General features: G+C 59.6%; 14 protein-coding genes across 14 annotated transcripts; 4 read left to right on the top strand and 10 right to left on the bottom strand.

Moving 5' to 3' along the window:
- Positions 1–25: 25 nt before the first annotated feature.
- GGTG_10554 (glutathione S-transferase Gst3) lies at positions 26–1,520 on the bottom strand (the record flags this gene model as incomplete). Its single annotated transcript, XM_009228428.1, has 4 exons — positions 26–54; positions 143–314; positions 390–1,294; positions 1,379–1,520. 4 exons carry the CDS (start codon positions 1,518–1,520, stop codon positions 26–28), a joined length of 1,248 nt encoding a protein of 415 aa, XP_009226692.1.
- A 1,258-nt stretch (positions 1,521–2,778) lies between these two features.
- GGTG_10555 (amidohydrolase) lies at positions 2,779–4,601 on the top strand. The gene is made up of 2 exons (XM_009228429.1): positions 2,779–3,651; positions 3,708–4,601. Exons 1-2 carry the CDS (start codon positions 2,951–2,953, stop codon positions 4,519–4,521), a joined length of 1,515 nt encoding a protein of 504 aa, XP_009226693.1. The 5' UTR covers positions 2,779–2,950; the 3' UTR covers positions 4,522–4,601.
- A 372-nt stretch (positions 4,602–4,973) lies between these two features.
- Positions 4,974–5,994, bottom strand: GGTG_10556 (hypothetical protein; the record flags this gene model as incomplete). Its single annotated transcript, XM_009228430.1, has 2 exons — positions 4,974–5,391; positions 5,492–5,994. The coding sequence occupies 2 exons, from the start codon at positions 5,992–5,994 to the stop codon at positions 4,974–4,976; spliced, it is 921 nt and encodes a 306-aa protein (XP_009226694.1).
- A 1,565-nt stretch (positions 5,995–7,559) lies between these two features.
- On the top strand, positions 7,560–8,408 carry GGTG_10557 (hypothetical protein; the record flags this gene model as incomplete). The annotated part of the gene is made up of 1 exon (XM_009228431.1): positions 7,560–8,408. The coding sequence occupies one exon, from the start codon at positions 7,560–7,562 to the stop codon at positions 8,406–8,408; it is 849 nt and encodes a 282-aa protein (XP_009226695.1).
- A 72-nt stretch (positions 8,409–8,480) lies between these two features.
- GGTG_10558 (hypothetical protein) lies at positions 8,481–10,254 on the bottom strand. Its single transcript, XM_009228432.1, has one exon. It carries the CDS (start codon positions 9,319–9,321, stop codon positions 8,866–8,868), a length of 456 nt encoding a protein of 151 aa, XP_009226696.1. The 5' UTR covers positions 9,322–10,254; the 3' UTR covers positions 8,481–8,865.
- Positions 10,255–10,578: 324 nt separating this feature from the next.
- On the top strand, positions 10,579–13,140 carry GGTG_10559 (hypothetical protein). Its single transcript, XM_009228433.1, has 7 exons — positions 10,579–10,792; positions 10,871–10,930; positions 11,010–11,023; positions 11,099–11,135; positions 11,223–11,322; positions 11,391–12,498; positions 12,574–13,140. The coding sequence occupies exons 1-7, from the start codon at positions 10,768–10,770 to the stop codon at positions 12,712–12,714; spliced, it is 1,485 nt and encodes a 494-aa protein (XP_009226697.1). The 5' UTR covers positions 10,579–10,767; the 3' UTR covers positions 12,715–13,140.
- On the bottom strand, positions 13,134–13,465 carry GGTG_10560 (hypothetical protein; the record flags this gene model as incomplete). Its single annotated transcript, XM_009228434.1, has 2 exons — positions 13,134–13,173; positions 13,263–13,465. The coding sequence occupies 2 exons, from the start codon at positions 13,463–13,465 to the stop codon at positions 13,134–13,136; spliced, it is 243 nt and encodes an 80-aa protein (XP_009226698.1).
- Positions 13,466–14,084: 619 nt separating this feature from the next.
- Positions 14,085–15,784, bottom strand: GGTG_10561 (hypothetical protein). The gene is made up of 2 exons (XM_009228435.1): positions 15,209–15,784; positions 14,085–15,129 (listed from the first exon to the last, which is right to left on the bottom strand). Exons 1-2 carry the CDS (start codon positions 15,435–15,437, stop codon positions 14,357–14,359), a joined length of 1,002 nt encoding a protein of 333 aa, XP_009226699.1. The 5' UTR covers positions 15,438–15,784; the 3' UTR covers positions 14,085–14,356.
- Positions 15,785–16,440: 656 nt separating this feature from the next.
- GGTG_10562 (hypothetical protein) lies at positions 16,441–16,953 on the bottom strand (the record flags this gene model as incomplete). The annotated part of the gene is made up of 1 exon (XM_009228436.1): positions 16,441–16,953. The coding sequence occupies one exon, from the start codon at positions 16,951–16,953 to the stop codon at positions 16,441–16,443; it is 513 nt and encodes a 170-aa protein (XP_009226700.1).
- Positions 16,954–17,766: 813 nt separating this feature from the next.
- Positions 17,767–18,511, bottom strand: GGTG_10563 (hypothetical protein; the record flags this gene model as incomplete). The annotated part of the gene is made up of 2 exons (XM_009228437.1): positions 17,767–18,129; positions 18,419–18,511. 2 exons carry the CDS (start codon positions 18,509–18,511, stop codon positions 17,968–17,970), a joined length of 255 nt encoding a protein of 84 aa, XP_009226701.1. The 3' UTR covers positions 17,767–17,967.
- A 616-nt stretch (positions 18,512–19,127) lies between these two features.
- Positions 19,128–20,786, bottom strand: GGTG_10564 (hypothetical protein; the record flags this gene model as incomplete). The annotated part of the gene is made up of 2 exons (XM_009228438.1): positions 19,128–20,000; positions 20,034–20,786. 2 exons carry the CDS (start codon positions 20,784–20,786, stop codon positions 19,128–19,130), a joined length of 1,626 nt encoding a protein of 541 aa, XP_009226702.1.
- A 561-nt stretch (positions 20,787–21,347) lies between these two features.
- GGTG_10565 (hypothetical protein) lies at positions 21,348–22,594 on the bottom strand (the record flags this gene model as incomplete). The annotated part of the gene is made up of 1 exon (XM_009228439.1): positions 21,348–22,594. Exon 1 carries the CDS (start codon positions 22,527–22,529, stop codon positions 21,348–21,350), a length of 1,182 nt encoding a protein of 393 aa, XP_009226703.1. The 5' UTR covers positions 22,530–22,594.
- A 1,867-nt stretch (positions 22,595–24,461) lies between these two features.
- On the top strand, positions 24,462–25,306 carry GGTG_10566 (hypothetical protein; the record flags this gene model as incomplete). Its single annotated transcript, XM_009228440.1, has 3 exons — positions 24,462–24,572; positions 24,688–24,887; positions 24,985–25,306. 3 exons carry the CDS (start codon positions 24,462–24,464, stop codon positions 25,304–25,306), a joined length of 633 nt encoding a protein of 210 aa, XP_009226704.1.
- A 112-nt stretch (positions 25,307–25,418) lies between these two features.
- Positions 25,419–26,893, bottom strand: GGTG_10567 (hypothetical protein; the record flags this gene model as incomplete). The annotated part of the gene is made up of 6 exons (XM_009228441.1): positions 26,856–26,893; positions 26,694–26,767; positions 26,221–26,624; positions 26,043–26,135; positions 25,500–25,898; positions 25,419–25,452 (listed from the first exon to the last, which is right to left on the bottom strand). The coding sequence occupies exons 2-6, from the start codon at positions 26,745–26,747 to the stop codon at positions 25,419–25,421; spliced, it is 984 nt and encodes a 327-aa protein (XP_009226705.1). The 5' UTR covers positions 26,748–26,767; positions 26,856–26,893.
- Positions 26,894–27,056: the final 163 nt, after the last annotated feature.

The following is a 27,056-nucleotide window of genomic DNA, read 5'->3' on the forward strand; positions in this document are numbered from 1 at the left end:
ATCACTGCAGCAGTTATCGCTCCGTTTAGTGGCCTTCGATCTTGATCCTATTTCCTACAAAGTCAATGGTTGTTGTGTTGCACTTTGACTTTGCGTACACGAGGAAGCAGCCTTACCAAAAAGAAAACCGTGCATTGCTTACGATGGCCACGGGCCTCGCGGGCGATGAAGCCAGTCGTGTGGTCCAAGCGAACGGCCTCACTGGCGACGTCGACACAATGGGTTATATTACTTATCACGACGGATGTGCCCAGATAATGAATCTCGGGCTTTCGCCCAGACTCGGTCGATAACTCCGGGACAGCACCGACTGTCTGTCATCACAAGAGAGCGGCCAATCCATCGCCAAAAGCTGGTGATGTTCTCCCTGGCTAGGCCTTGCCCTGAACCACAGCCTCGAGGTCCACTACGCATGGCATCTTAACGCCACCGACGCGCACCTTGGCCAGGTCAGGCTCGTACCCCTCCTCGATGTGCGGCCACGGCCCCAAGGGCGTGATGGCGCGCGGGTTGACGCTTTGGTGCGACTTGGTGTAGTTCTCCTTGATGTGCTTGAAGTCGGTCGTCTCGCGGAATGCTGGCACATTCCAGTACAGGTTTTTGAGCCAGTTGTGCAGCTGCGGGTAGTCGTGCCGGATTATGCCCAGGTTGCACTTGAAGTGCTGCGCGTAGACCGTGTCGAACCGGATTAGCGTCGCATACATGCGCACATCCAGCTCCGTCATCTGGGCGCCCAGGAGGTACGGCCCGCCGTTGGCGTGCACCATGCGCTCGAGGACGTTGAGTGCGGCAAAGACGTAGGGTACGTGTTCGTCGTACTCGGCTTGCGTCTCGGCGAAGCCTGCCTTGTAAACGCCGACGTTGAGGTGGTCCTGCATCCAGCCCCCGATTCGGTCGATCTCAGCGCGGAGCGCCTCCGGATACAACGTCAGGGCCCGCTCGGGGCTCCCCTCGGGCAGGAGCGGGTCGAAGGCGGTCTGCAGATCGCGCAGCAGCTCCAGAGACTCATTATTGACGGCAACAGAGTTCTTCACGTCCCAGAGCAATGGAACGGTGTAACGGCCTTTATACTGCGGATCGTCCTTGAAGTATATGTCGTGGAGATGGATGGCACCGAACAGTGGGTCAAGGTCGGCGCCAGGATACTCATCAGCCGAAGTGGGGAACCTCCAGCCCGGCCAGCCGTTGTCGTTACCCTTGGGATACGGCTTCACCACAGTGGCAGGGAGGAACTCCTGGAGGCCTTTGAGATTGCGCACGATTAGAGCCCGGTGCGCAAAGGGGCAAAACAGACCTGTTTGGCGTCAGGAGTAAGCATGTGAATCATGGGAATAGGGGGCCAGGCGGCAAAACCGAGCATAGGCAAAGCCTAGCATACCAATGTAAAGACGGTACCGGCCCTTCTCTGGAGGGAAAGGCCCCTCTGGAGTAATCTTGCCGTGCCAAGACTCGTCGGTGCCAGGCGTGTGCTTGGTTGCAACTAACACAGCGGCCGCCGCTGCTGGGGCCTGCGAGGTCATTCTGGGCGCGTGCGAATGTGGTGATGGGGCAGTGTGCCAAAATTCGATAGTCTTGTGCCTGCGTTGACCAAAAGTGCTTGCGTGCCCGAGCGATGCAGTGCTGTTCTGTTCTGTGGAAACAAAAGAAGCGGGGTGGTGCCATGACGACGGCGAGGCCAGCCGACTGGCCAATTTCAGAAGCTGTGGGGCCGCCACAACTGCCGTTATGGAGCGCCATCGTTCGCCGAGGCAAAATCGCGGTGAAGCGCGGATCATTATTCGAGCAGCCTCCAGTCGTCAACTGTGAGGCATCGAGGGACGACGGGAAGCCCTCCAGCCGACGAGACGAAAACAAGGGCCGTTACAATGTACAAACCAACCCACATATGCAAGACTTGCTAACAGTTAAGGCGGAACATTCCAGCCTGCCGGCGCCGTTCGAAAATATGGAAGAAGAGCCAGATGACGGAAAAATTCAAATGTGGAGCAAGTCTCCACCCTGTGCGGCTAGCTGGTTCTCACCAAGCTGTGTAGGTACCTAGGCAGGCACGCAGGTAGTTATTACCGCGCTTTTTACTGGTCAACATGACATCATCCAGACCCGATGATCCAGCAGCTAAGGGGCCATCGCTTTTGGCAATCTCATCGTAGACTCTGGAAAAGCCATGCTTGATCATACTGGATGGAAGCGGCAGACGAAAAGTTTGGTCTAATACATACTAACTAGCCCCCGCTACGAGCAGCTGTCGGATGTCTCGGATGGCATTTGCGCTGGGAATGATTGGCGGGCAGGCGCCTTACATGGTTGCAAGTCTTACAGGGCACTATCGACGCCGAGGCGATGACATTGGATGAGAATATGTCGAAAAGCGGCATGAGGCGATAATTATTGTGTCCGTCGTCGTAGCCTGCACACCATCGGGCTAACTCCGATGTGACCCCATGATCTCGCGCCGACTACCACTACGACAGACACCGTCATCCTAGCACCCATGCCAAGCCTTCTTACGGCCTTCTTACCAAGCTCAACTCTTGGCCTCGGAGTGTTATGTGCCCCGCTGATGCTCCACGCCTGGATGCCATTGTGAAGTGATCCCTTGCCATACTCGTGCGCCCGTGTGCCCTCGCCCTCGCCTTACACAACCACCACTAACGCCGAAGATGGGGCAGGGCGGGTCGCGATGGGCGGACATTGGTGGTGATGACCAATGTAGCCGTAGCCACCACCGGCACGGTTAGCCCCGTTTCGCGATACACATCACCTTGCCCCAAGATTTGTCAAGCTTACTTCCAAGCACTTCGCTCCCTGACGTCGGACTGGAGTCGACTACAAAAGCGCGCCATGCTCTTCCATCTAGAGGTACCGGTTCCCTTGATGACCACCAGCTCGCTCACTGCCTAGGTCTGCCTCTAGAAGCTCTGCCGGCCCTCTTACACCAAGCTCTCGAAAAATGCGGCACTTCGCCAGCTACTCGGCCTTGCTGCCGCTCCTCGCGGCAGTCGCAGACGCCGCCACCACCATTTTGTTCAACGGCGGCACCATCGTCGCCTTTGACCGCCAGTCTGAGGGCCTGCGCGTTATCCGCAATGGGTCCCTCCTGGTGCGTGACGACCGCATCGCCGGCGTCTACGACTCGGCCCCGACCGATATCCCAACCGGGGTCGAGATCGTCGACGCCACCGACAAGATCCTGACCCCTGGTTTCATCGACACGCACCGCCACGGCTGGCAGACGGCATTCAAGACGCTGGGCTCCAACACCTCCCTCGTCGAGTACTTTGGCCGCTTCGGCGAGTTCGCATCGGCTGGTAAGTGGACCGCCGAGGACGTGTACAACAGCCAGCTGGCCGGGCTATACGAGGCCGTTAATTCCGGCGTCACCACCATGCTTGACCATGCCCACCACACATGGGACAGAACTACATCAAATGCCGGCCTGCGCGCTAGTATCGATAGTGGTAGTAGGGCCTTCTGGGCCTTCACCTTCCACAACACGAGCACGACCGACATACCCGCCTTAACCCGCGTTTTCCGGGAAATCGCGCAGAACGCCTCGTTTGAGGGCTCGCCAACCACCCTGGGCATTTCGTACGACGCATGGGGTCCCAACCCCAACATCAACGAGGTCAACACCATCATGGACCTTGCCAAGTGAGTCTGACCTCTTGTACCGCCTTGACCGAATCGTCACATTGACATTAACCAAGGGAGTTCAACGTCTCCGTCATCACTACGCATTCGCTGCAGGGGCCCTGGGGCATCACCAACTCTCCCGAAGACCTGCACGCGCTCAACTACCTCAACATCTCCATCCCCATCGTCTTCTCGCACGCCTCGTTCTTGACGGCCCAGGGCGCGTCGCTGCTGCGCTCGACGAACCAGTACATCTCCATCACCCCCGAGTCCGAGATGCACTACGGCCACACCCACCCGGTCAGCTACCACATCCAGGACCAGGCCGCGCTCGGCGTCGACACCCACTTCACCTTCAGCACCGACATCCTGACCCAGGCCCGCATCTGGCTGCAGCAGGCCCGCTACGAGGCCTTCGAGGACGTGCTCGACCGCTGGGAGCTGCCCGCCAACAACCCCATGAGCGTCAACCAGGCCTTCCTGCTCGCGACCCGCAACGGCGGCCTCGCCCTGCGCCGCGACGACCTGGGCGTCATCGCCGAGGGCGCCAAGGCCGACATCGTGGTCTGGGACGGCGGCTCGCCGGCCCTGCTGGGCTGGACCGACCCCGTGGCCGCCGTCATGCTGCACGCGAGCGTCGGCGACGTCGAGTCCGTCGTCGTCGACGGGAAGTGGGTCAAGAAGGAGGGGAAGCTCACCGTCGGCGACTACAAGTCGGTCCGCGCAAAGTTCCTGCAGACCGCCAAGAGGATACAGGACATCTGGAGGAACACGCCGCTGCCGTCGCCCGAGGATATGCAGGCGCCGTTCCCGTACCCAATCGGCAAGGCCAAGACCGCTGACGTCAAGCGAGGCGACGGGGATGGCTACGGCGAGGTTCATATCTAAGGAATGCGCCGGTCCAACCAATGGAAGGATGCCGTAGTGACTAGACTAGATGCAATAATGATAATTAATGTATACATCCATACGTTTGATCAGCTCCCCTCTTGAACTGCAAAATAGAAGTGCTGGTACCTCAAAGGGTAATGCTCAGTAGCAGTATGTGTGTGGGGTATTACGCTTGGCGAGACCGGATTGGGAAAGTGGCATGTCGTATTCTGGCTACGGCTGGTGCAGAATACCCGTGGGCGGTCCAGGTCTATCCATCGGGGTGGGCCGTGCACTCACGTGCCTGGGCCCACCTCGCACAGTATATGCAATATAGATTCCAGGAGTGCCTGAAGGACCGCAACTGTCATCGCTCAACCGCTCCTCAACGCTACACTACGCCACCCCAACCGTCACGAAGCCGATACCTGCAGTCGCTAGCTTACTAAACGTTTGCACCTTCAGTTTTGTCACTCCTCGTACGGCAGCGGCCTCTCAACCTTGATGAGCACGGCGCGTTTGACCGCCGGGTCGAGAAAGGTGCCGCGCGCAAGCGGGAGCCTGTCATACAATACCACCGGACCAGGCCCGGGGCAGGCCGGGCCGGGCCCCGCCCAGACCTCACGCAGCTTAGGCGCAAAGTCGACGATGTCGTCAAAAAAGAGACGCTTCCAGTCCATGACCCGCACTTTCGAGGTGGGCGGCGCGTCCCAGGTGCGCAGGCTCGTGCGGTGATATCCCGAGGGGACCATTCCCTCGGGGGCATAGATGGATGGGGCCCGTTTCATTGCGCCATGCCTCACCCCCAGGTACGGACCAGGACCGAGGACCCCATCTGCCACGTTTCCCACGAACCCGTGCGCCTCGAGACGGCAGAAGACCTGTACACTGCGTAGAAAGAAAACGAGGCCGATGTTTTGCCTGGTCAGCATCGCGCCCGGCGAAAATCGCAATCATGCCACCGCCCAGGTGGGGGGATATAACTCACGCCCAGTCCCTGTCTCCGTTCCAGGGGTCGTCGCCGACGCCGCTGTCGACGTAGCTGAACGCCGCCAGGTCGCCCGTCTGCCCAACCGCCTCCGAGTCCCGGTGCTCTCCGGCGATGGCGTCCACGACCGCCCGCAGCGTCAGCGCCGACCGGATGGGGAACGTGAAGCCCACGTGGCTCAGTGGCCCGGCCAAGGCGTCGTTGCCGAGGAGGCGGATCACGCAAGCCCCGACCCCGTCTCCGTCCGGGCCCACCTCCATGTTCACGCTGGCCTTCTGACAGGCGCCCCCGAAGCCCGGGAGCGGCTGCTGGAAGGTGACGACAAAGCGAAAGTGCGGCTTTTGCCTGCTCGTCTGCGGGAACTCCACAGCGAAACGAGTGACTGGCGCCGCGAGGGCTGCCGCCAGATCCGGGCACGGGCTTGCACGGTGTGCATCCCCGATTTGGTACATCTCCAGGGCCGGATCCGACTCGAATTCCGGTTGTGGTTGCGACTGTGACATGGTGATCTCTCTAAGGAGCTAGGTGTGTATTTGGCGACAGAGTGAGCAGAATTCCCTTGGTTGTGGTCGTAAATTAGATTCTCTGGTTCTGGAGGCTGTTTAAGCGAGGCTTTATATCTAGTCACTGGCCGTACGTTGTTCGGCCTGACCGACCTCCGGGGTTTGCTATGCCTTTACGACCACATCAGTCAAGACTACCAGTCACCCTGAATAGCATATGTCCTGCTATTCGATGTGACGGCGCCACGGAGGGAGGAGTCAGCATTGGTGCAAACAAAAAGATGAAGCAAGGGACCGTACTTGCCACCATTGCTTGCTGAGCTGGGCGCCTTACGGTTCATGTCATATCCGACCCTGTCTCTGCCGGTCCAAAGGGGCAAATTTCTTCTCTATTCCATCCGCTGCGACTTCTCATTCACGGCATCCGCCGCTAGAACAAAGAAGGGGATGTTGGCCAAGGGTCTACTGGACTGACCGGGTCTTAGGAACCCGTCGCTCGTTACACAAACTCTGGCGGGAACTGGGGATAGCTCCATCCCTTCGAGTGCCGTTACACCCCCAGCCGCCCGGATAGGAAGGTAATCGGCAAAGACACCCTGGTTGTTGTTGTAACTCGGAGGTACGGATTTGCAGGAGCACGGTGCGAGTATTGCCACGTACCGCTTTGTAATGATGACTTGTGCTGGTACTTCTATCACGGGCTAGAAAAGGCGCAGGTGGAAGTACCGAAAAAATGAACCTTTTTATTGGCTGACGCACGCGAGATTAGCGGCTGGGGGTTTAACGGCACTCGAAGGGATAACACCCCCCTCCTAACATTTCCATTAGATATCACCACCCACTCTTCCCCCAACGGCTGGCGCATCCGTACGCGTGCTGTTTCTCTGAGTAGTCAGCCCACTGGAGAGCCGAAACGAAGGGGTCGTTGGTAGACGTCTTGGTGCCTGTTAGCTCGCGGGTGCCAGCCGCCCCATCGCTATCTGGGTCGAGACCAAGAGGAGCCAGGAACGAAGCATCCTTGCAGTTGGTGCGGCAACTGGACTTTATGCCAGTCCCTTTTGGAATCGCCTTTATCATCATCGTCCTCTGGCCTTCGCGAATGTCCAACATGTGCCAACATACCCATTGCGCCTCGGTTACCCATAGTTAGGAAGTTTTCGGCTTCTTACAAAAAGGAGTTCGCTCCTAAAGGGGTTACGAAGGCAATAACCCAAAAAATAACGTCGATAATGCAAAACCATCTGGGTAACGAAAAAGGCCAAGCAACATGGACAAGCGAATCGACTGGGATGGCCAGGCCGCTCAAGGGTGGTCGTATGGACCCATTGATGCCGAGTTTCAACGCAGCGTTTCCGGTCGACCGCCGCCCAGATAACGCAAACAAGCTAGCATAGCACACGCCGCGCAATCTATGGGTGATCGAGCTGTGCCTAAACTTTGCCAAATCGTGGCATTTGCCAGCCGTACTGGCCACGGTTGGAAAGTTTGTCAAGGATTCGCCGCGGGACAAAAACTTTCGGCAGCTTGACGAGGTTGAGCTCGTGGGAAACTGCAGGCGCCTTACCATGATTCGACAGAAATTTCCGCGCAGGCGGAAAATTCGGAGCAAGCTTCAGCTGGCTAACAGCCAGTTAGATTATTTGAGGCAGGAGTGGAAATCCGGCGAGCTCCATCCAGGCAGCCCAGATATCGATGCCCTGGTCGAATTTTCCTGCATAAGGGATGTCTCCGCTTCCTTCAACCTAGCCCGGAAGAGCAGCCTCCCGAAGAAACATCGATGGGGTAAGGGACCTACACAGGTTGCCGAGGCCGCTGGTTTTCGGGACGCAGCCGAGCCAATCATTAAACAAATTGAAGATTGGGCCGATGTTAGACTCCCCAAAAGGGAAGACTGCCCGTTTATCGGTCTCGAGGACTGGATGCCGGAGGACTGGTGTTGGCTTTCGTACTACAAGTTCTTTATACTGCGGCGCGACAGAATGACCTGTTACTGCAACCGCGCCCACCCGACCGTCGACGACGCCATCACCCTTTTCATCGAATGCATCCTACAGGTTATCATTAGGGTAATGGACTGCGGCAGCGACGACATCAAGAAAAAGCTCCAAAACAAGCACAAAAAGTTCCTCTGCTTGCCAATTAATATCGTTAAAGGGAGTCCCCTGTGCCTATCCATCGGCCACCGGCATTACGGCCAGCAGATGAAAACTGGATGGACAATGGGAAGCCTAAGCCTCAAGGACAGGCTGGATAAAAACAACGATAACAACATTTGCATAAAAATACATTTTTCGAATTTTTTTAAATTTTTTTTTTTTGAAAAATACATTAACGATATACAATCGGTTATTCCAATAGCTAATATGTTTAATTCATTTTTTAATTCAAATATAAAATCTAATTTATATAATTAAGCGTTTAAATTAAATAAAGTTAAAAAAAAGGACGAATCCAAAATTAAAAAAAAGTAAAAGCAAAAATACGGGCGCTTATTAAAGAAAATAATAGTTATTCGGAGTAAATGTACAAGCTAATAGCTATAAATTGGGGGAGACTGCGCTCTTAGCTTCAATGTACACATTTATAGTTGCTCCAATGCAGGCTCCCTGTGCTCGACGTCAAAATTACGTTTTTGGGAATAGTGGGACAGGCCCACGAGGTGGTGATATCACGGTTGCCCGAAAACTGGAGAATCAGCCTGAGCAAGGTCCGAAATTGTCGACTAAAATTCGTTTGCCTGTGTAAATACTGCGTAGAGCCATGGCCGCCTTGCGTGGCATCGGATGGCAGCACCCCGAGTTTAGCGGCCGGCCATGCAGATCTCACCAACGGGGACGATTAGGGCGCGAGCCTGGCATGAGCGACCATGCCTCAATTCTCAGAGACAACACCATACTTCTCGTGCCTGAAATCGCACATGCCCCGTATCTCCTCCTCCGACCCAAACAGCACACTGACGAAGACGCGGTCCGACGAGCCCCAGTCCGGCTCCGAGTGCACGGGCGAGTCGTCCTGGCCCCACGAGAATCGAATGACCTGCCGGGCGGACGGCAGCGCCACCTCGCTAGCCCCGGCGGCGTCCCGCAGACGCGCGGCGCGCCCGGCCATCTCGTCGCCGCCGCCGGCCCAGACGTCGTCGGCTTCATGATGGGCTACGGCCTCGTCCACAAGCGCCCCGGGCTGCATCAGCCGCGTCGGCGGGCCGAGGAGCGTCACCGCGTACTTGGCGTGGTGTCGCGCCGTTGTCTGCGCGGGCGCGGCCGACGACGGGTCATGGTCGCTGGCTGGTGGGACCGCGCCGTGGCCCGGGCAGGAGCAGTCGAACATGACGCCGTCGCGGTGCTAGCGGGGCGTCGCAAACTCGTCGGTTGGCTTGAACAAGCGCACCGTCAGCCAGCACGCCCGCGTCACGGCCGGGCGGGCTGCGGGATCGGCGATGGCGACGGCGTCTCGGGCTGCTGCGTCGAGAAAGCGGGCGACGGCTTGCTTGAGGGCCGGCAGCGGATCCGCCGTCGTCTCTCCCGAGTTTCCGGAAGTCGTGTTGGCGGCGGTGAAGGCGGCGGCCGACTGGGCAAGAGACTCGGTGTCAAAGCAGCCATACCAGATGTAGCATGACTCCTTGATAACCGAGAAAGGTGCATCGGCTGGAAGATCTAGCGGACATTCGATGGTGGCAAACGGCGGTGGAAGCCGGTTCGAATGCTCGACTGGCGGCACAGACATGGTTTGTATCCTAGCCAACCCCAGTCTTGCAAAAACTGTCGTCTTCCTTGGACATGCTTGACCTCTCAAGGGCTGCACCTTCTTCAACCCCTTCAGCCGCGGTGTTGGTTCAAAGGCTGCTGCCTGGATCTAAGATCCGAATCGGGCTTAGGTGCAGAGCTGAGCCGACGCAGCCCCAGGCATCTAGTACCATCCAACTCGGTTGGGCTCGGAGCTGAGAATGGATACATGCATATATCTCACCCAAGCTAAAGCGCATGGGCGACGCGCGACCGCTTCGTAAGCCTTGGCGAATAAACCCGCACGAATATGGCGGCGTGCCTCCCGAAAAGCTAGCCGAGACGGAGGCCCATTAGGGTGACCAATGGGTGGGGTTCAAGCTTTCGGCGACGGAGAAAACGGTCGATTCCACGGCTTCATCATCAATAGAATCGAGACTGGAAAGAGACCGAGATGTCCCATCTCTTGTAAGATGTCGATGGGGGCACAGCGCCGCCCGTTGTGAATACAAAGATGGCCCAATGTCTATGTTTATTGTTTATTATTTATCAGATGGACCTGCAGCTTCCAGCTTCGCAGAGTGGATTGCGTGGCCCGCCGCCCCTTTGCAGTGTCCACGGCGAGGTGGGGTTGGGACAAATTGTCTCCCATCTGCTCCATCACGTCCATCCCGTTCAGGGTCTTGTCCTCCGAGGCCGGCCCCTAAACCTCGACCATTCGGGCCAGCTGCCCGCGGAAATCGATATGTTACCCTACGGCCCCGCACAGCACGTCATGACAAGCAGGCACGTCGCCGGATTTACGAAGGGACACGAGTCGTGCAAAGGAAAATTTCTCCTTTTATCAGATCAATCAGGCCACCCCTAATCTCCCGATCTGATAACATTAAAGGCGCGCCTCCGCGTCGGTCCTTCAGGACCCTTCTTCCCTTCCCATATCCTCGGGTCCAGACGCTACCACCACCGCCTAGAGACGACACGTCAAGCGGATCGGACCGCACGTGCGCACGTTGCAGCTGCAGGCAACATCCGATTGTGACAGGCTGTCAAGATGGCGGTCCTAGACAAGGTTAGAAGTACGACACACCTTTCCATGAGGTTGCGACCCGGCCGTTTTTGGTGCTTCGAGACTAACACGTGCCGAAAACTCGCAGCCTTCTTCCTTGGCGATGCAGCCAAGTCCAAAGAGGAGAGGAGGCTGGTGCGGAAGCTTGGTGAGTTGGACACTTTCAGCCGCCGCTGCTTGTAAGCCCGACGGCCAGTGATCACGTGCTGACTTGGGATGGTTGCTAGACGTGTTTATTATGGTAAGTGCAATCGCAAGTGACAGCATCGGCGGCTGTGGCCTTGATCGAGTGGCTCTGACTGTCATGTCTCCCTAGACCTACTGCTGCTTCAGCTACTTCTTCAACTTCCTGGGTATGCTCAAGCCACACCACCATGTTGTTTATCCCCTCAGCCATAGACACGCCGGCCTTGCCTAACAACTCAACGCACCACTCACAGATCGCGCTGCCTTTGCCAATGCATACGTCGCTGGCCTTCGCGAGGCCTTGAACATGACCGGAGTGGAGTATAATGGTGTCCTTGCTATCACGACAGCCGGGTAAGCATCTTCCTACAACCCCCGTCCTCGACATATAAGCTGACGCATTCATCCGGCCCATTGTACAGCATGGCGGTCAGTCAAGTCTTCCACGGCATCATCATCCAAAAGGTCGCTCCCAGAATCTGGCTTCCGTCCATGGTAGTAGTCTGGGCCGGCCTGACCATGGCCAGCGCCGCCGTCAAGACGGTCTCGCAGTTGATGGCGATCCGCTTCCTCCTCGGCCTGGCCGAGGGCAGCACGTACGCGGGCACCATCTACATCATCGGGTCGTGGTACAAGCCGCTCGAGATCGCCAAGCGCACCGCCATCTTCACGGCCTCGGGCCAGGTCGGCACCATGTTCGCGGGCGTCATGATGGCGGCCATCTACAACGGCATGGGCGGCCTGGCCGGACTGGCCGGCTGGCAGTGGGTGTTCCTGATCGACGGCATCATCACCCTCCCCATCGCCCTCTTCGGCTTCTTCTACTTCCCCGACATCCCCGAGATCACGCGCGCGCCCTGGCTGACGGCCAAGGAGAAGGACCTGGCCGTCGCGCGGCTGCCGCCCGTGGCCGAGGGCGGCCACAGCGTGGCGCCGCTGTCGCTGCTCAGGCGCGTGGCGCTGACGCCGGTCTTCTGGCTGCTCCTGCTCTGGTCGCCCATCGCGCAGACGACCGAGGCGTACGCGGTGCAGAACAACCTGCTCATCTGGCTCAAGTACCAGCAGACGCACGGGGGCCACTTCACCCAGGCCCAGGTCAACCAGTACCCGCTGGGCGTGCAGGCCGTCGGCATCGCCGCCAACATGCTGGCGGCCTGGCACATGGACGCGACGGGCACGCGCGTGCCCATGGCGCTGCTGGCGGCCGCGCTGCAGCTCGTCGTGGCGTCCATGCTGCTGGTGCCGACGCTGCCGTTCGCGGGCACCATGTTCGCCTTCTACCTCAACGGGTCGGCGTACATGGTCAACCCGCTCATCTTTGGCTGGGCCAGCGTCATCCTGCAGCGCAGCGGCGACGACGCCGTCCGCAGCGTCACCGTGTACTGCATGAACATTGGGTCCATGGTGCTCTACACCTTCTGGGGTGTCGTCTTTTACTCGGCCGACGACGCGCCGTACTGGTTCAAGGGTGGCGTCGCCATGATTGTGGCGTGCTTCATCATGATGGGGTACACCTTTGTTATTCACTGGGTATGTCGCCTCTGCTGAAATTTTATCTGCTTCATCTTAAAGACCCTCGCTGACACGAGACATTTCTCTTTCCAGATCGACCGCACCACGATGGCCAAGTTCAAGGAGGCAGAGGCGGCCAGGGCGCAGGCCGACAGCAAGGCGGAGCTGCCCGAGCCGTCCGAAAAGGTGTCGGGGGAGAAAGAGACCCCCAAGACGGCGGTTGCGCCGCAGTGAGCAAATCCCAAGCCCCTGGCAGCTGCGCTTCTTTGGTGCTTGGGGGAAGGCTACACACGAGCCGGCGGGTGGATAAACGGGGACGATAAAATACAGAGCGAAAGGAAAAGTAATGTTTGTTCAATCACGTCAACTGCTACGGCCCATGATGTTTTGCTCTACTTGTCTTCTCGGACCGTAACGTCATCGCCGTTCAAGTGTCTTGTTGAACTTGGTCCATTTTGCATACGGGCCTTGCCCCCTTCCCATTTGTGCATACGCCTAGCGTACATATTTACAGACCAGCCCCATCCCCAGTCCCGTAACTAGCTCCTGTGCCGGACATCATGTCCTGCTCCGGCTCCTGCTTCCCACCCTGCCCACAACGAGGGTGTCAACCCGGCGGTTGGCCAAAACGCTCCTCCATTGCCGGGCTTTGCTTAGAAGACGCAGCTGCCGCCGCCATTGATGTCGAGGAAGCTGCAAAAAGCAAAAGGCAGACACGACGGTCAGCATCATAGAAAACTGGTCCAGTACCAAAAAGGTAAGAAAACAACGGGGAACCCTACCAGTCGCCGCCCTGGAAGTCGGTGCAGTAAAAGGTGCACTGGGTGCTGACGGAGCAGCTCAGGCCGACGGACTCCTGGACCTTGATGCGCTTGGCCTGGGCCGGGGTGGGGAGCTTGGGGCACTTGTCCGCCGCAGGCGCGGGCGCGGGCGCCGCGAGCGTGATGCCGGCGAGGGCGGCGAGGAGGATGGTGTTGAGCTGCATTGTTTCGGTCTTTGAAGGGGTGTGTGGTTGTGGAAGGCAGGTCTTGGTATTTGTCCTGATGGGGGGATGGAGATGGGATGAGACATGAGCGTTCGATGGCGGGCATCCGTTCGGGTTTATGTACTCGAGGAACGCCGTGTTGATGGACGATCACGAAGCAAAAACCCAAGCATCCTAAATCTTCCCCCAGGGGCTGTTTTCGCTAAATGGTTGCATCTACAATCCCCCAAACAAAACGGCAGAGTGGTGGCGTGTTCCGGCCAGGTCGTCGTGGGGCTGTGACGTTGAGCCTCAGTCCGAAATAGGAAATTCTGATGATGACATCTGCGTCAACTGCGGTTCCTGGCCCGGCGGCCAAGGCCCCGTAATGCTACCCTTGTTTCGACGTGCGGGAGAGGGCACTGGCGTCCCCGAGTCCTGATTGCTCTCAAGTCTTGCATTGTGGGGCGGGCGGGGGGGTGGACCCTTGGCAGGCCTCGCCAGACATTGGCCCGTCCGTCGGACGCTCCTGGAGTGCGCTTGGCTCTGTTGCCGGCTAATGTTCCTATCTGCAGAGCATCTGTCATGGTTTTGGCCATGGCTTGTGTCGCGGAGTTGATAGTGGGGCCCAATTGTGTTACTGACACAAGCGTTTGTGTTTTGTGCCATTTGGTTAATTGGTTCGTTTGCGATAGCTTGCGTCTTTGGCCTACCGGACCGTCGGGTAGTTGATCAATGTGCCAGGGCCGCAGCCGAACCACAACCAGGGGCAGGTTTTACCCAGCGCTACTGGGATGAGCTTCCGTACTGGAGTGATGCCAACACGACCCTCAACAGGACGACTAAACACCACAACTTCAAGACGGCGGCAACAGGCGACATGGCAGACTTTATTACCGTAAAGACTCACAGCTACCCCTTCTTCGCCCTGACCAGCATCCCCACATGCATGCTCGCCCTCCTCTGCGCCGCCGCCCGCTTCGCCGCCTCCCTGGGCAGCGGCGGCAGCTGCTTGCGGCGGGACGTGCCGCCCTCGAGCCGGGACGACGCCGTGGTGGGGCGGTCGATGGCCGAGTCGAGCGCGTCCAGCTCGGTTGGCATGGCCGGCGGCGGCATTGGCGGCATGCTCAGGTGATGCACCCTACGGCTACTACTACTAGTGCCATGGTCAACAACAATAAGGCCGTCTGACCCGGGCGCGACCGCGATCGTCGACGCGCGCCCGCCACACACAGACGACGCGGCGCCCAGCAGTGACAGCGGCGGCGGCACGTAGCTGGCCCGGTCGCTGCCGGGGCCCGGCAGCCCCGTGTGGATGCTCCAGGGGCCCCAGTACTTGGGCATGATGGGATCGTGCGTCATGCCGGGCGTGCCGGCGCCGAGGACCGTGGCGGAGCTGACTGAAGATGGCGGCCAGGACGCGGTGGCGGCTGCGGCTGCGGCGGCGGCGGGGGAGAGCGACTTGGTGTGCGACTGGTAGCGCAGGCGGAGCTCCTCCTGCTTGAGCTGCTTGCGGCCGCGGTACCACACGAAGAAGATGGCGAAGCCGAGGATGGCGAGCACGGTGAGGCTGCCGATCACGCCGCCGACGATGATGCCGATGGGGGCGGTGTTGCTGCTGGTGCCGTCCTGTCGTTTTTGTAGTTCGGCGGCTGCTCGGTCTCTGCTTGGCAGTTGTCGACGGTCTGGTTCATGTCATGGAGGGTTAGGAACGGGACTGTCATGTTTTTCTTTTGGGCAAAGCTTCAACGCAAAGGAGCTTACCAGTCAAAATTGGAACCCATCGACGTACCCAATGGCTCGCCCTCCGGACCGCCTGCCATGCTCCTTCTGGGGCTACTGGTATGCTGTCCGGCCTTCCAAGACCAGGTGGAGTAGACACCACCGGCCTTGAATCTGGTGCCGCCACCACCAGCGTGAAGAGCTCCGGAAGGAAGAAGAGCAGAAGCGCAACCCGAGCCAATGTCATTGTCGCAGAGAACTTTGATGTCATGGACGGTGACGGCAAAGGCTGGCTGGCTGGTGATGGAAAACGAACGGACGCCACGAGATCGACGGGCAGGCAAACCAAGCTAGAAGGACCACGAGCAGGACCACAAGCATAGAAGCGGGCCACGGTCGACTTTTGTCATTTCCCTCTCGTCCCCCTGGCCGGCCACGGCAGGCGCGCAGAGCGGCTTTGTGCGGGTGGCTTGATCTTGGCTGCGGCCTGGCTTAGTCGGAGGGGGCTGCTGACGCATTTGATTAGCTCGCGATGCGATCGACGCCCCTGGGAGATTGTCCCCGGGCGCGTTGGTTCGACGGTACGAGGGGTGATCGCCGTGCTCTCCAGCAGAGGAGGTGTCAGCACTAAAAAAGCAACCAAAGATTGAGATTGCAACCATTGACGCTGCCACGACACCACCAACAGCCACCAGGTGGGTCCACCTGGTTGCCAAAAGCCCAACCCGACCATTGAGCCCTAGGCCTTCTCGTCTCCATCTCTCCTGGACCCTGCGTTGGGCATGGATCGACAAAGTCCTATGCATCGATATATGCACGCTGCGCGGCAATGGAGACCAATCTGCTGCTTTCACAAATCCGCCAGCGCCAAATGACGGACACCGATTGCTCGCATGTTGGCAGGAGCCACAGCCCTACCTAACAATGCTGGCTGGGTACTGTACCAGTTGCCAGTTAGCATCAGGATCCAGCCCCCTGTCGACGATGAAACCACCCTGTCTCCCCTGTGCTCGCTAACAAAGCCAAGGATATCTCCCCTGTTGTCACGGCCCCTTCGCTACGAGGGAACACCCGAGTCCTTGCTTTACTTGGCTACTATCACCATAACCACCCATCACATCCCGAGGGCCTATGCTTGCTCATCAGCCTTACCATCAGGCAACGGGATCACTGGGATGGCACACGCAGCTGTCACTCGTGTGAAATATCCATCTTGTATATCCAATCACTACATACCCCCCTCCACTTCACTGATCCCCCTCCTCGAACCCAGCTCAACAGATGCTCTCGCCCCGGTTCGCCCGCCCGTAGCTCTTGTTCCAGCGCTGCACCCGCACGGTCCCGACGCGGCCGCTGCCGCACCGCCCGTCAACCAGCAGGCTGGCCTCGTCGTACTCCTGGCGCCAGCACCGGTTCGAGCCGTCGTAGTTGCACATGTAGGCCAGCGCCGAGCCCTGCGCCACCACGATCCCGACGTTGGCCGGGTACGACTGCGCCCGGTCGCACAGGTCGTTGAAGGCCGCCCGCGCCGTCGCGAACTCGGCCACGTTGACGTAGCCCGCCTTGCACTGAACCTGCGGGCTCGCCAGCGCGGGAGGGTTTTGCTGCCGCGCCGCGAGGCGGCGGCTGACGGCCGCGGGGAGTGCGGTGACGGGCACGGGCGCGCCGACCGCGTCGCCGCCGGCGTCGAGCGCAAAGGCCCACACGCCGTCGGCGAGGTTGTCGGGTACCACGAGGGCGTGGCTCAGGCCCACAAGGAGCACGCTGGCGAGTACGGCGCTTCGCATCTTGTTTGCTGTGGGGGCGGGGCTACTGTTCCGTCTATTGGGCTTGATTGTAGGGACCTTTTTAGGTACTTATCTTGTCAGCACACTGACGGTGTCTGGGGCCCAGGACCCCGGTATCCGGGCCGCGGTATGTCACCTGTTCCAACGAGAACCGAACTCACTTGCTCGGGGCACGTCTGCAGCCAGGTAGCCTTGTTGACGACAGATGAGAGCTGCTGGTTCCTGCGTGATACCGACCCCTTGATCCTGGCCTTCCCGTCGTCGCTATTTATCTGTCAATGGGCCCTCGCCGCCTCGCCGCCTCGCTTTGCCGAGGTTGCCGATTCGCTGGCGAGCCGCTCCATTACATCACGTTATCCTGGGCATTGTCTTCTTCCAGATTGCGCTGATGCTATTTTCAGAGCCTGTCCCGTCAATATTTCAGCTATCCAAACGACCGCAGATCACGTTAACCACCCATGCCTTGCTGCTGTCGTCCGCAAGAGGAAAAGGCGGGACGGTTGGTGATATTTTACCCGCGCAGCCGTGCTATCGAATCCAGAACGAAAATCAGGCTATTGGTCTCAAGGTCTCGAAAGGGAAGGCTGGCATCCATTAGAAAGCATGACTGGGGCTTTGTTGAAGTCTGTCTGGCTGACCAGAAGGCTATGATTTACGAAAACGGCGTCTGCGAGCTGGCTGAGTACTCAATGTCCGTTTATCCGTTCGTACGGCCCAATATCATGACTTGGTTCTGTTCCCGGAATGATTGCCTCGGCACAAGGAACCGGAATATCCAACGTTATGCTTCATCATCGTGCCGCCGGGACCAAAATAGAGCCACCAATCGGTTCATGGCGGCCGGACGCCACCCTCTTGTTTACAACGAGATACCGCCCCAGTACACCTGTCACCTTCATCCCTTATCTCACCCCTTCCAATCGCAGTGCCGTGTGCTGCGTCACAGGACTGTGACCATGATGGGAGAAAAGAAAGTACCAACGCCAGCAAAAAACCACTCCCTCCCTGCCACCCCTAGTCGGCCATCACGCAACCCCGGCAGCGCCAGCTCCTCCCCCAGCTCCTGGACGAGCACCCGTCAAGCCTCCAAGAAGAGCATCGAGACCGCCTCCGGCTGGGTTTGCCGGCGGTGCAGCGGCGGGAGGGTTGGCCCCTGCGGCGGCGACCTTGCAACTCCTGTTATCGTCCCCCGGCGTCAGTGTCAGCGCCCCTCTCTTCCCGCCCATGACGAGTGGCCCGGATCGAGCTAGCGTGCCAGGGAGGACAATCCGGCTAGACGTTGACAGATAAGGGGAGAGAGGGGGGTTTGCTATTACCCAGTGAAGCTGAAGCTTGTGGCCGCCCCGTCCCCCGTGTCAGATCAAGTTCCCCGCACGCTCCTCTGTCGTTTTTTTTTTCGTGCGGCCCTTGGGTGGCATGGCGGTGAGGGGGTTTGTTTTTGGACCGGGTTGGTATTGCCACTCACCGACAAGAGGCAGTCAAAGTCGTCGAAGCAGAGGGCCTGGGCGACGGCGATGCCGGCGAGGAGTGCCGGGACGAGAGCAGCCGAAAATAACATGCTGTCTGCTGTGCGAGTAGATATTGCGCTCGAGCGTCGTGCACGGCGGTGTGGCTCAAGTGACAGTGTGGCCAGTGGTGAATCTCGGGCTGGATCGAGCAGCCGACCTGGACGAGCTGGGTACAGCATGCCAGTCGTATTATATGCGCTCACCACGCATCCAACTCCTCACCCACGTGGGATTCCGAGCCTCCGTGTTTCCAGCAGCAGCACGCTATGACGGGCTCGCGATGAGATGGGGGATAAAGCAGGATATGAGAATGCCGATGCAACCAGCCGCGTTTGGCACCTGCTTCTCGTAGTCTGTGCGTCAGGCTCCCTCCGAGCTTCCGAAATTCGGGTCCGAGCCCGGGCGGGAGTAGAATGGATATATTTAGAAGTGGCGTGAATGTGGCAGACCTGCCGTGCGTCCGCCGCAGCTTTCGGGCTTGATTTAGGCCGTACGGACGGTGGCAATGACTCCTTCATTTACAGAGCTCTTGAAGATCTGGCTGCTGTCTTTGGCCTGCGTTGAATTCCCCCTCAAGCGATTCATATTATCGTGTTATGGAAGAAACTCACTTATTAGACATCATCCATGTACACTCTATCCTGTTTATACATGATTTCCCCCACCTCAGGTCGTCGCGTTGTACGAAACACACTTCCACGAATCCGGGCTGCTGGCGTCGCCGCCCTGGAACCTGTTCATCAGCGGCCAGCGGCAGTGGTCCCTCGCAAACGTCGTCGGCCCCGCCCTGCCGTCGGCGGTGCCGGCGCCCCTGATCACGTCGGGCGCCTCGCCGTCCTCGACCCAGCGCACCAGCCTCATGAGCACGCTGTCGTGGACGGCGCCCGGGTCCGCCGAGAGCTGCGCGCGGTTGTTGCCGATAAAGTGCGCGCCGGGCCCGCTGCGGCAGTGTCCCAAGCCCGAGATGCGGAACAGGCGGTAGAAGCCGTCGAGCTGGTCGGGAGACGCGCCGCCGTCGCCGCCGCCGCCCAGGGCCCTCGAGACCTCGTCGTAATACCGCGGGCTGATGTTGCTGCTGATGACGTTGTCCATGAGGCCGTGGTAGTGCAGCAGCTTGCCGCCGCGGTCGCGGAAGGCGCTAATGTCGCCCTTGAAGGAGCGAATGTCGAACGGGTTGAGTTGGTCCGATTCCGCCCAGAGCTCCGGCGCGAAGGCGTAAAGGTCAAAGGACGGGTCCGCCATGACGACGTAGCGGAGCCAGTCGAGGTAGGGGCTCGGCAGGCCCGTGTAGTACGTGTCGAAGGCGGCGGCCCCGGACCCGGGCTGCATGCGCGGGTAGAGGGAGGCGCCGTCGGCGGACCGCATCTCGCTGAAGACGGCGTTGACGGTGCCGACCTGGCTGGCCGTCAGGCAGCGCGGGGCCGTTGCGTTGCGGGCGCCGCCGCAGAGCAGGTCGTCGGCCGTGTAACGGCACAGGTCGGGGGCCTCGAGGACGCCGTCGGCGCTGCCGTCTAGGGCGTCGCACTTTTCGAGTATGTCCTGGTGCACAACGGCTCAGAGGTCGCGGCTGACGAAAGTGTCCCTGGTATTGGTGCCCGTCAGGTACAAAAAGCGGCCGCTCCACGTGTTGAGGTTGTTGAAGTTGAAGGCCGGCGCGCCCGCAGACACGCCGTCGAACGGGTCCGGGAAGTCCTGCACCATCTTCATGCCCTGGCGGCCGCCGGTCGAGCAGCCGAGGTAGTAGCTCTTTGTGTGGGGGCGCCCGTAAAAGTCGCGCGCGACCGCCTTGCCCGCACGCACGCCCGTGACCATGGCGCGGTAGGCAAAGTCCTCGACGACATCGGGCTTGTCGAGGAACACGGCGCCCGACATGCCGTCGTGGCCGTTGTTGGCGCCAACGGCCGCAAAACCCAACGACGCGGCCCACTCGACGTCCTCGAACTGGACGCAGCCGCCGAGCCCGCCATTGCCGGTGCTGAGGAAGCGGCCGGTCCAGTTCTGCGGCAGCCAGGCCTCCAAGTGCAGGCCCGAGCCGGCCGAGGTGGAGATGTTGGCCTGGACGCGGCAGAGGGGCATAGTGACCAGCTGCGAGGGCCGGTTGCAGGTGCGGTCCGCGTCGAGGAAGTTGATGGTGGTGCCGGCGGGGACGAACTCGGCCGAGGTGGTGGTGCTGTTGGCGATGTTGATGGTCTTGGTGAAGTCGGCGCAAGTTTGGAACTTGTCCGTGTCGGCCTTGTCGTACTGGACAGCCGCGGCTAGAGCAGCCGGGCTGCTGACCGTGACCAGGATGCCCGCTCGGATCAAGACTCGCCGCATCTTGGGCATGGGGGTGCCAAGAGTAGAGAAACAACATAGACAGGGAGAAATGCTGGTGTTTTGATACAAGAAGGAGAATGGGACCGATACTGAGACTCGGGAGAATGGTGCCGATACAGCCTGAAGCGCAATGGCGAGTTGATACGGGAGGCGACGAGGTTGCCGTGAAGCCAAGAAAAGGTCCGCGGAGAGGAGGGCGATGCTTGGCGCCTTGTTTTTATAAGCGCTAGCCTCGGCGATTCAAGACCCCTGAGGGCCTCCCCGGCCCCAATGGCGACCACCGTAGCATCCCCGAATGTTGGCAAAAACCACGGCATCCAACTGCGTAAGGAGGATGTCGTGTAGACATGGACAAACTGGCCAGAGAGACGGCCTCGAATAAGCTTTCCCGCAACCTTGATGAATCTTTATCCGCTATTCCCCACCGACGAGCCCCAGCCCGAGGGACTTTGGCTGTGTTTTCTGGCCCCAAGCGGCAGTGTCCACGATGCTTGGCGGGAGATGCTCAAGCCCGGCACACCGCCGAGGTGATGACCGGGATGCCCCAGCCAACCAAAAGCCCGCACCTCTTCACACTTCCCTCCCCCAAAAAGCCTTCCGCAGCTCGCACCTCCCCGCCGCCCTGCCGCCAGCCTTGCACTCGGCGCAGCGCTTCCCGTGCGTCACCATGAGCACGTGCAGGCCGTACTTGTCGGTGTCGGGGACGCGCGCGTCCAGGTGCAGGTGCGTCTCGTCGCGGGTGGCGCGCGGCGGCCGCCAGCCCAGCAGGCCGGCGATGCGGTGCACGTGCGTGTCGACGGCGAAGCTGTCGCGCCCCAGGCAGAAGAGCAGCACGCAGCTGGCCGTCTTGGGCCCCACGCCCCGGAACGAGAGCAGCTCGCGCATGGCGTCGGCCGTCGGGAGGTCGCGGATGTGCTCGAGGGAGTAGATGCTGTCGTTTTGGTTCTTTTCGTCGTCGTCCTTGGCGACGGCGGGCGAAGACGACAAAGACGACAACGACGACGACGACGCGTGCCGCTCGCGAAGACGCTCCAGGATCGAGATGATCACCCGGCTCTTGGCGGCGGCGAGCCCGCCGCAGCGGATGGCGTCCTCGAGGCGCGCGGTGCCCCCCGCGGCCACGGCGGCCCAGTTGTCGTGGCGGCCGCCGTAGGCCGCGTCCATGGCGCGCTTGGCGCGCGCCGAGTTGGCGTCAGTCGTGTTCTGGCTCAGGATGGTGCGCACGAGCGCGTCCAGCACCGTCGCCGCGTCGCCGCACCCCGCGCGTCCGGCCGGACCCGAGGCCGGCGGGTTCGTCGGCCGCTCGCGCGGGCCGTGCAGCGACGCCAGGATCGAGTGCGCGAGTCTGCACTCGGCGGCTGTCGGGTGGGCAAAGTCGGGGAACGGGGAGGCGGGGGTCGTCGCGTGCGTGCCGTCGGTGCCGTAGTAGAGCCTGAGCTTGCGCGCCGCGAGGGAGGTGTCTAGGGATGAGAGTGACGATGGCACGGGCTGTGTGGTAGGAGGAGGATTTTTCTGGAGTGAAGGCTCGTCTTTGGTTTGTTCCTGTTTTATCGTCCGAGACTTGGCTGCCTTCATTGACGGCTGGACGTCTTCATTGCCATCTTCCGGTTTCACTCTCGTCCTGTCTTCGTCTTCTTCATATCTCCTCTTGGGCGAAGGAGGTGATGGACCTGGCTGGCTTGGCCTTTTTCGACTGGACCGTCGTAGATTGACGAGCTGAGACGCCCTCGTTGCGCTTGTTTGTCTGGCCATTGCGGTGGTACGGGAATGTTCTTGAACATGAAGACACAGATTGCCGGTATTACCCTATCCATCGCATCTTGATGCGCTTGTTTTGAATAACCATTTGGGTTCGATCGCCACGCCCTCATGACGTCAGCAGATTTACTGGCGAACGCCACGCTACCTGCGCTAAAAGTGGTTCACATAATAAAATCATGTCATGGCCTCGTGAAGAAGGCGGGCAGGCGTCTGCAGTGGTCATGGACGGCATCGCAACCCATCAACACATTCCCGCAATCCCAATCCGAGGCTGGATCTTGGTATTACCACAGATTCAAGCCAAGGCCATCCGGCAGCCGGCAGCCGGCAGAGCAAAACGCTAGGCGAGCCCGTCCCGAAACAAGTGACGAGCCGGTATCGAGCCTAGGCATTTGCTTGATCCTTGGCGTTTCCCCCTGTCGATTGTGTGAAAGTCGCAACCCCTACCCAAAACGGAAATTCAACAAGCTCCCCGTGGGGGCTTTCTGTGTAATATAAATCCGCATCGTGTGTGTGGGAGCCGACACTTGATTGGCCAGCTCACACGTCCGAGCATCAATGGGGAGCGTGACACGGGTGCCCGGCGCTAAGGGGCCCGAGAATATTCCCGAGACATCTCTTGTCGTGACAGCAATCAATGCGCTGTGGTGGTCACCCCCAGTGTGTGGAGGGTCCAAGCCGGGATCAAGGTGATGTATCCTTTAAGCGACGCTGGGCCTTTCCACATTACACAGTACATGCCCGCATGCCCTACCCAGGGCTTGTGCGTCGAGAACGAGGATAAAGATAATACCTATTTCAACCCCGGCTGCAATTATTGATCTCCCGCGCGGGCCGAATGGCACCTGGCGGCTCGAACCAGACCTTGGCTTCCCAAGGCGCCGGGTTTCTGGGGTTGCCAACATGGACGGTTGGCTGCAGACTGCCAGCTGGTCACGGATCGGGATCGACGGGTGCAGCTAGTGATGCGATTGGAGGGAGTTGGGCAATGCGGCTTGTTCTTGATCACGGTCACGGAACAACACGAGTGTGAGATGGGAAGATTGAATGCCAAATTGCTTTTCGTCCCTCAATTTAGACAGGGGCCGTGCAAGAGACGAACCTCGGCACAAACATGAGATCGCCGCTGTATCTGCCCATGTCCCCACGCCCACATGAAGTAGATTCGCTGTTGGGGACGCTAGATTGAGCGGAGACAAGGGAAGGGGGGTGAAAAGTAACACCCCGAGATTCACGATGGGGCGTGACGAAAAAAAAAACGCCCCATGAGGGCCGCTTCTCGTGGCTCGGTACATGGCGTATCTCGTCCAACCCACGGAAACACAACCAGACTGGTCAGCACGCGGCCAGACTGCCCAACATGACCGCCAAGGCGACGCGGCGTGTGAGCGGCTCCCCTCACCATCTTGATCGCGGGCAGCCTTGCGAGCGCGACAAGGGAGCCCCCGGGTTACAGGTCGTGCTTCGGCTCCCAAATGCGGACAGGCGGGACGCCATAACGATCCCTGGGGGATCCTTGACCGCGTCAAACACACACGCACTCACACACACAATGAGCCCTCCACACACTCTCGCGTATGATTTTTCCTGTTTGCCCAAGCCGTCGCCGCCGGCCGTCCAGCTGCAGGCGCGGGAAAGTCGTTTGTTTCAACATTTCCTTTCTTCAAATACCGGAAACTTTCCTGCCAAGCGTTTCTTCCATCCCGGTGACCCATTCCCCCTGCTGAGGTGGGGGGATCCCTCTCGGGAATGCAGATTGGGCTGCAGTGGGAAATGGGAAATGTGTACATATAACCTGCCGTCCAGGCGTCTGCTCGTCTCATATCAGAGGCCGATGCAGTCACCCATAGCACAGACAAGTCATCCAACCCGCAAAGGAAGACACAGGTGGACATCCGTCCATACCCTTAAAGCAAAGTTAAAATGAAGTTCTCCAAGGCGACCATCTCGGTGGTGCTGATGGCCGCGGCTGGGTCCGCCCATCCAGTGGCGCCGGTCGAGGACGTCAAGGAGGCCGATCTTGTGCCTCGCCAGGTATGATCCCGCGTTTTTGGTGCTGTTTCTTTTTTTTCTTCTTTTTTTTTCTTTTCGTTTCAGTCTTTCCCCGCTGCCCGGGTCCTGTCCACTAACAGCAGCCAAAAAAAAACAGGGCGGGTGTGCCGACATCCACGTCGTCTTCGCCAGGGGCACCACCGAGATCGGCACCCTGGGTACCATCGTGGGGCCGCCGCTCTCGGGTGCGCTCCGGTCCACAGCCGGCGGCAGGTCGACCGAGGTCGAGGGGGTCCCCTACCCCGCCGCTGTGTCCGGGTTCCTCGCCGGCGGGGACCGGCGCGGCAGCGCGACCATGTAAGGCTTTTTTTTAAAAAGAAAAAAGAAATCAAGAAAATCCGAACTCCCTTCCCCCACCTGCTTGCTAGCTAAACGTAGCCGAATCATAAAATAGGGCCCAGATGGTCACGTCCAAGGCTGCCGCCTGCCCAAACACCAAAATCGTCATGGCGGGCTACTCGCAGGGCGGCCAGCTGGTGCACAACGCGGCCGAGCAGCTGCCCGCCAGCGTGGCGTCGCGTGTCAGCGCCGCCGTCATCTTCGGCGACCCCAAGAACGGCGAGCCGGTCGCGCAGATCCCCGCGTCGCGCACCATGATTATCTGCAACAGTGGTGACAACATCTGCTCCGGGGGCGTCCTGATCTTCGCGCCGCATCTCACGTACGGCGCCGACGCTGGCAGCGCGGCCCGGTTTATCGCGGCCCAGTCTGCCTAAGTGATCTTTTTGTGGCGAGGATGACCACTCTGTATTTGGACGCGCAGCGGAGGACTACTCAGGTGTGTGTGCGTTGTATATATATGCTCAAGTTCAGTGCGTCCGAGATTACCTACACCTCGCTCACAGCGGGGAAGATTTCCTGTCTGGAATAGAAAGTTTCTGCAAGTCAGAAATCGTCTGCACCGCCCACGTGGATCTTGCCGCCGCGCGTTTCAAGCTAGCCTCGACAAGCCCGTGCTCGGAAGAAACACCGCTGCCGGCGCACATCTCTACATCCGTCCCTGCATGCTCCCAGGGCCGGACTCTCGAAGCCTCGGCAGCCTCAGGCGGCGCCGATGGCGCCCACCGGGCAAGGTAGTCGGGTAAATCCGCGCCGGCGGCCCCCGTCTCCGCGGCCGGGGCCTTGTCCTCCACATCCGCCAGCTTGACGAACCTCACGCCGGATGCCTCCCTCGGTTCTGGGTATGACTGCAAGTCGCTTCCGGGGCCGCGGTGATGTCTGCCAGCCCACGATCGCCCGAGGGCTAGAGTGAAGGGCCTCAGTGATGGCAGGCAGGCGCACGCCGCTGCGCACCACAGTTCGATGGTCCTGTGCCGAGCGCAGCGTTCGACGGTTAGCTAGGACTTTTGGATTTGGCGGGTGCGCCAGGAGAAAGGTAGAGTTGGTTCCTGGGTAGGATCCGGATTGGGGGTTATAGTGGGCAGTGAGAAAAATCACCACGTGGCCACTTACGTCCAGATTGCCACAGACGTCCAGTGGGTGATGTCCGAGTGGTCTGCCAGGACAAAGGACAGGAAGGTCCGATAGATGGCGGCAACCGACACCCTAGGGAAATGCCAAAGACAAATCTCGAATTAGCAGCTAAGCGGCGAGGCACACGGGTCGACGACATGCCCGAGACTGCACCTACAATCCGCCGGCAGCGAGCGCACCGGCGACCTGCAGCTTGGTGCGCGTCGGCATCTGCAGCGGGCGGAGGATCAAAATGGGCATCGTCAGGATGGCAAGGTCGACGACGACGTTGACGGTGGAGCTGCCTATGACGATTTTGGAGAGGGGCCTGCAGGGCGGCGGCGGCAGGACGCCAGCAACACCCACGAACGACACCAGGTCGGCGATCCGGTTCACGCCCGACGCGCAGGCGGCACCGCCGCCGATGAAGACGGCCGACTGCACCGCGATGACCGCCATGACGACGTAGGCGGCCGCCCTGATGCTGGGGGAGCGGGTGAAGTTGAGGAGGTGCACCAGGATCGAGGCCTTGAGTAGCGCCATGGAGACGCTGTAAATGGCCGACACGGGCCCGATGTTGAGCTGCGCGGATGGAGGGATGGACCCGTCAGGATAAGCCCAAGGGGGGCCGGGCGCGGACATGCAACTCACCTTGGTAAGCACTATCATGTCGTTTATGTCGAACGACCCACTACCCGAGATCATCGCTCGAATGTATACGACTGCTGCAAACGACGTAATACTCTGGTGTCAACATCCTGCCTCGAAGGAGCAGTATTACCTGGTTGGAGGGTTGGCAGGCTATGGTCTCACCAATCGATTCTACAACGGCGGTTGCGATGGCAAAGGGCTAGTGTTTAGAATCGTTGGTTAGCTCTGCGTGAGCCTCGCACATGAAGCTCTCCAGAGGACGTGCAGACACCTTACCACAGCAAGGATAAATAACGCTGGAGACAACGCCGAAACTTGTGTTAGTTCTCAAGATCCATGGCGAAAGCACTCACGACGAGCCAG

This window comes from Gaeumannomyces tritici, assembly GCF_000145635.1.
Source record: "Gaeumannomyces tritici R3-111a-1 unplaced genomic scaffold supercont2.6, whole genome shotgun sequence".
Taxonomy (NCBI): Eukaryota; Fungi; Ascomycota; class Sordariomycetes; order Magnaporthales; family Magnaporthaceae; genus Gaeumannomyces; species Gaeumannomyces tritici.

Coding starts and splice junctions, on each gene's coding strand:
- GGTG_10555 (XM_009228429.1), top strand. CDS start 2,951: ATGCGGCACTTCGCCAGCTACTCGGCCTTGCTGCCGCTCCTCGCGGCA. Junction 3,652..3,707: donor ACCATCATGGACCTTGCCAA/GTGAGTCTGACC, acceptor ACATTAACCAAG/GGAGTTCAACGTCTCCGTCA.
- GGTG_10558 (XM_009228432.1), bottom strand. CDS start 9,321: ATGTTCGACTGCTCCTGCCCGGGCCACGGCGCGGTCCCACCAGCCAGC.
- GGTG_10559 (XM_009228433.1), top strand. CDS start 10,768: ATGGCGGTCCTAGACAAGGTTAGAA. Junction 11,136..11,222: donor CTACTTCTTCAACTTCCTGG/GTATGCTCAAGC, acceptor CACCACTCACAG/ATCGCGCTGCCTTTGCCAAT. Junction 12,499..12,573: donor ACACCTTTGTTATTCACTGG/GTATGTCGCCTC, acceptor TTCTCTTTCCAG/ATCGACCGCACCACGATGGC.
- GGTG_10561 (XM_009228435.1), bottom strand. CDS start 15,437: ATGACATCAAAGTTCTCTGCGACAATGACATTGGCTCGGGTTGCGCTT. Junction 15,130..15,208: donor ATGGGTTCCAATTTTGACTG/GTAAGCTCCTTT, acceptor GACATGAACCAG/ACCGTCGACAACTGCCAAGC.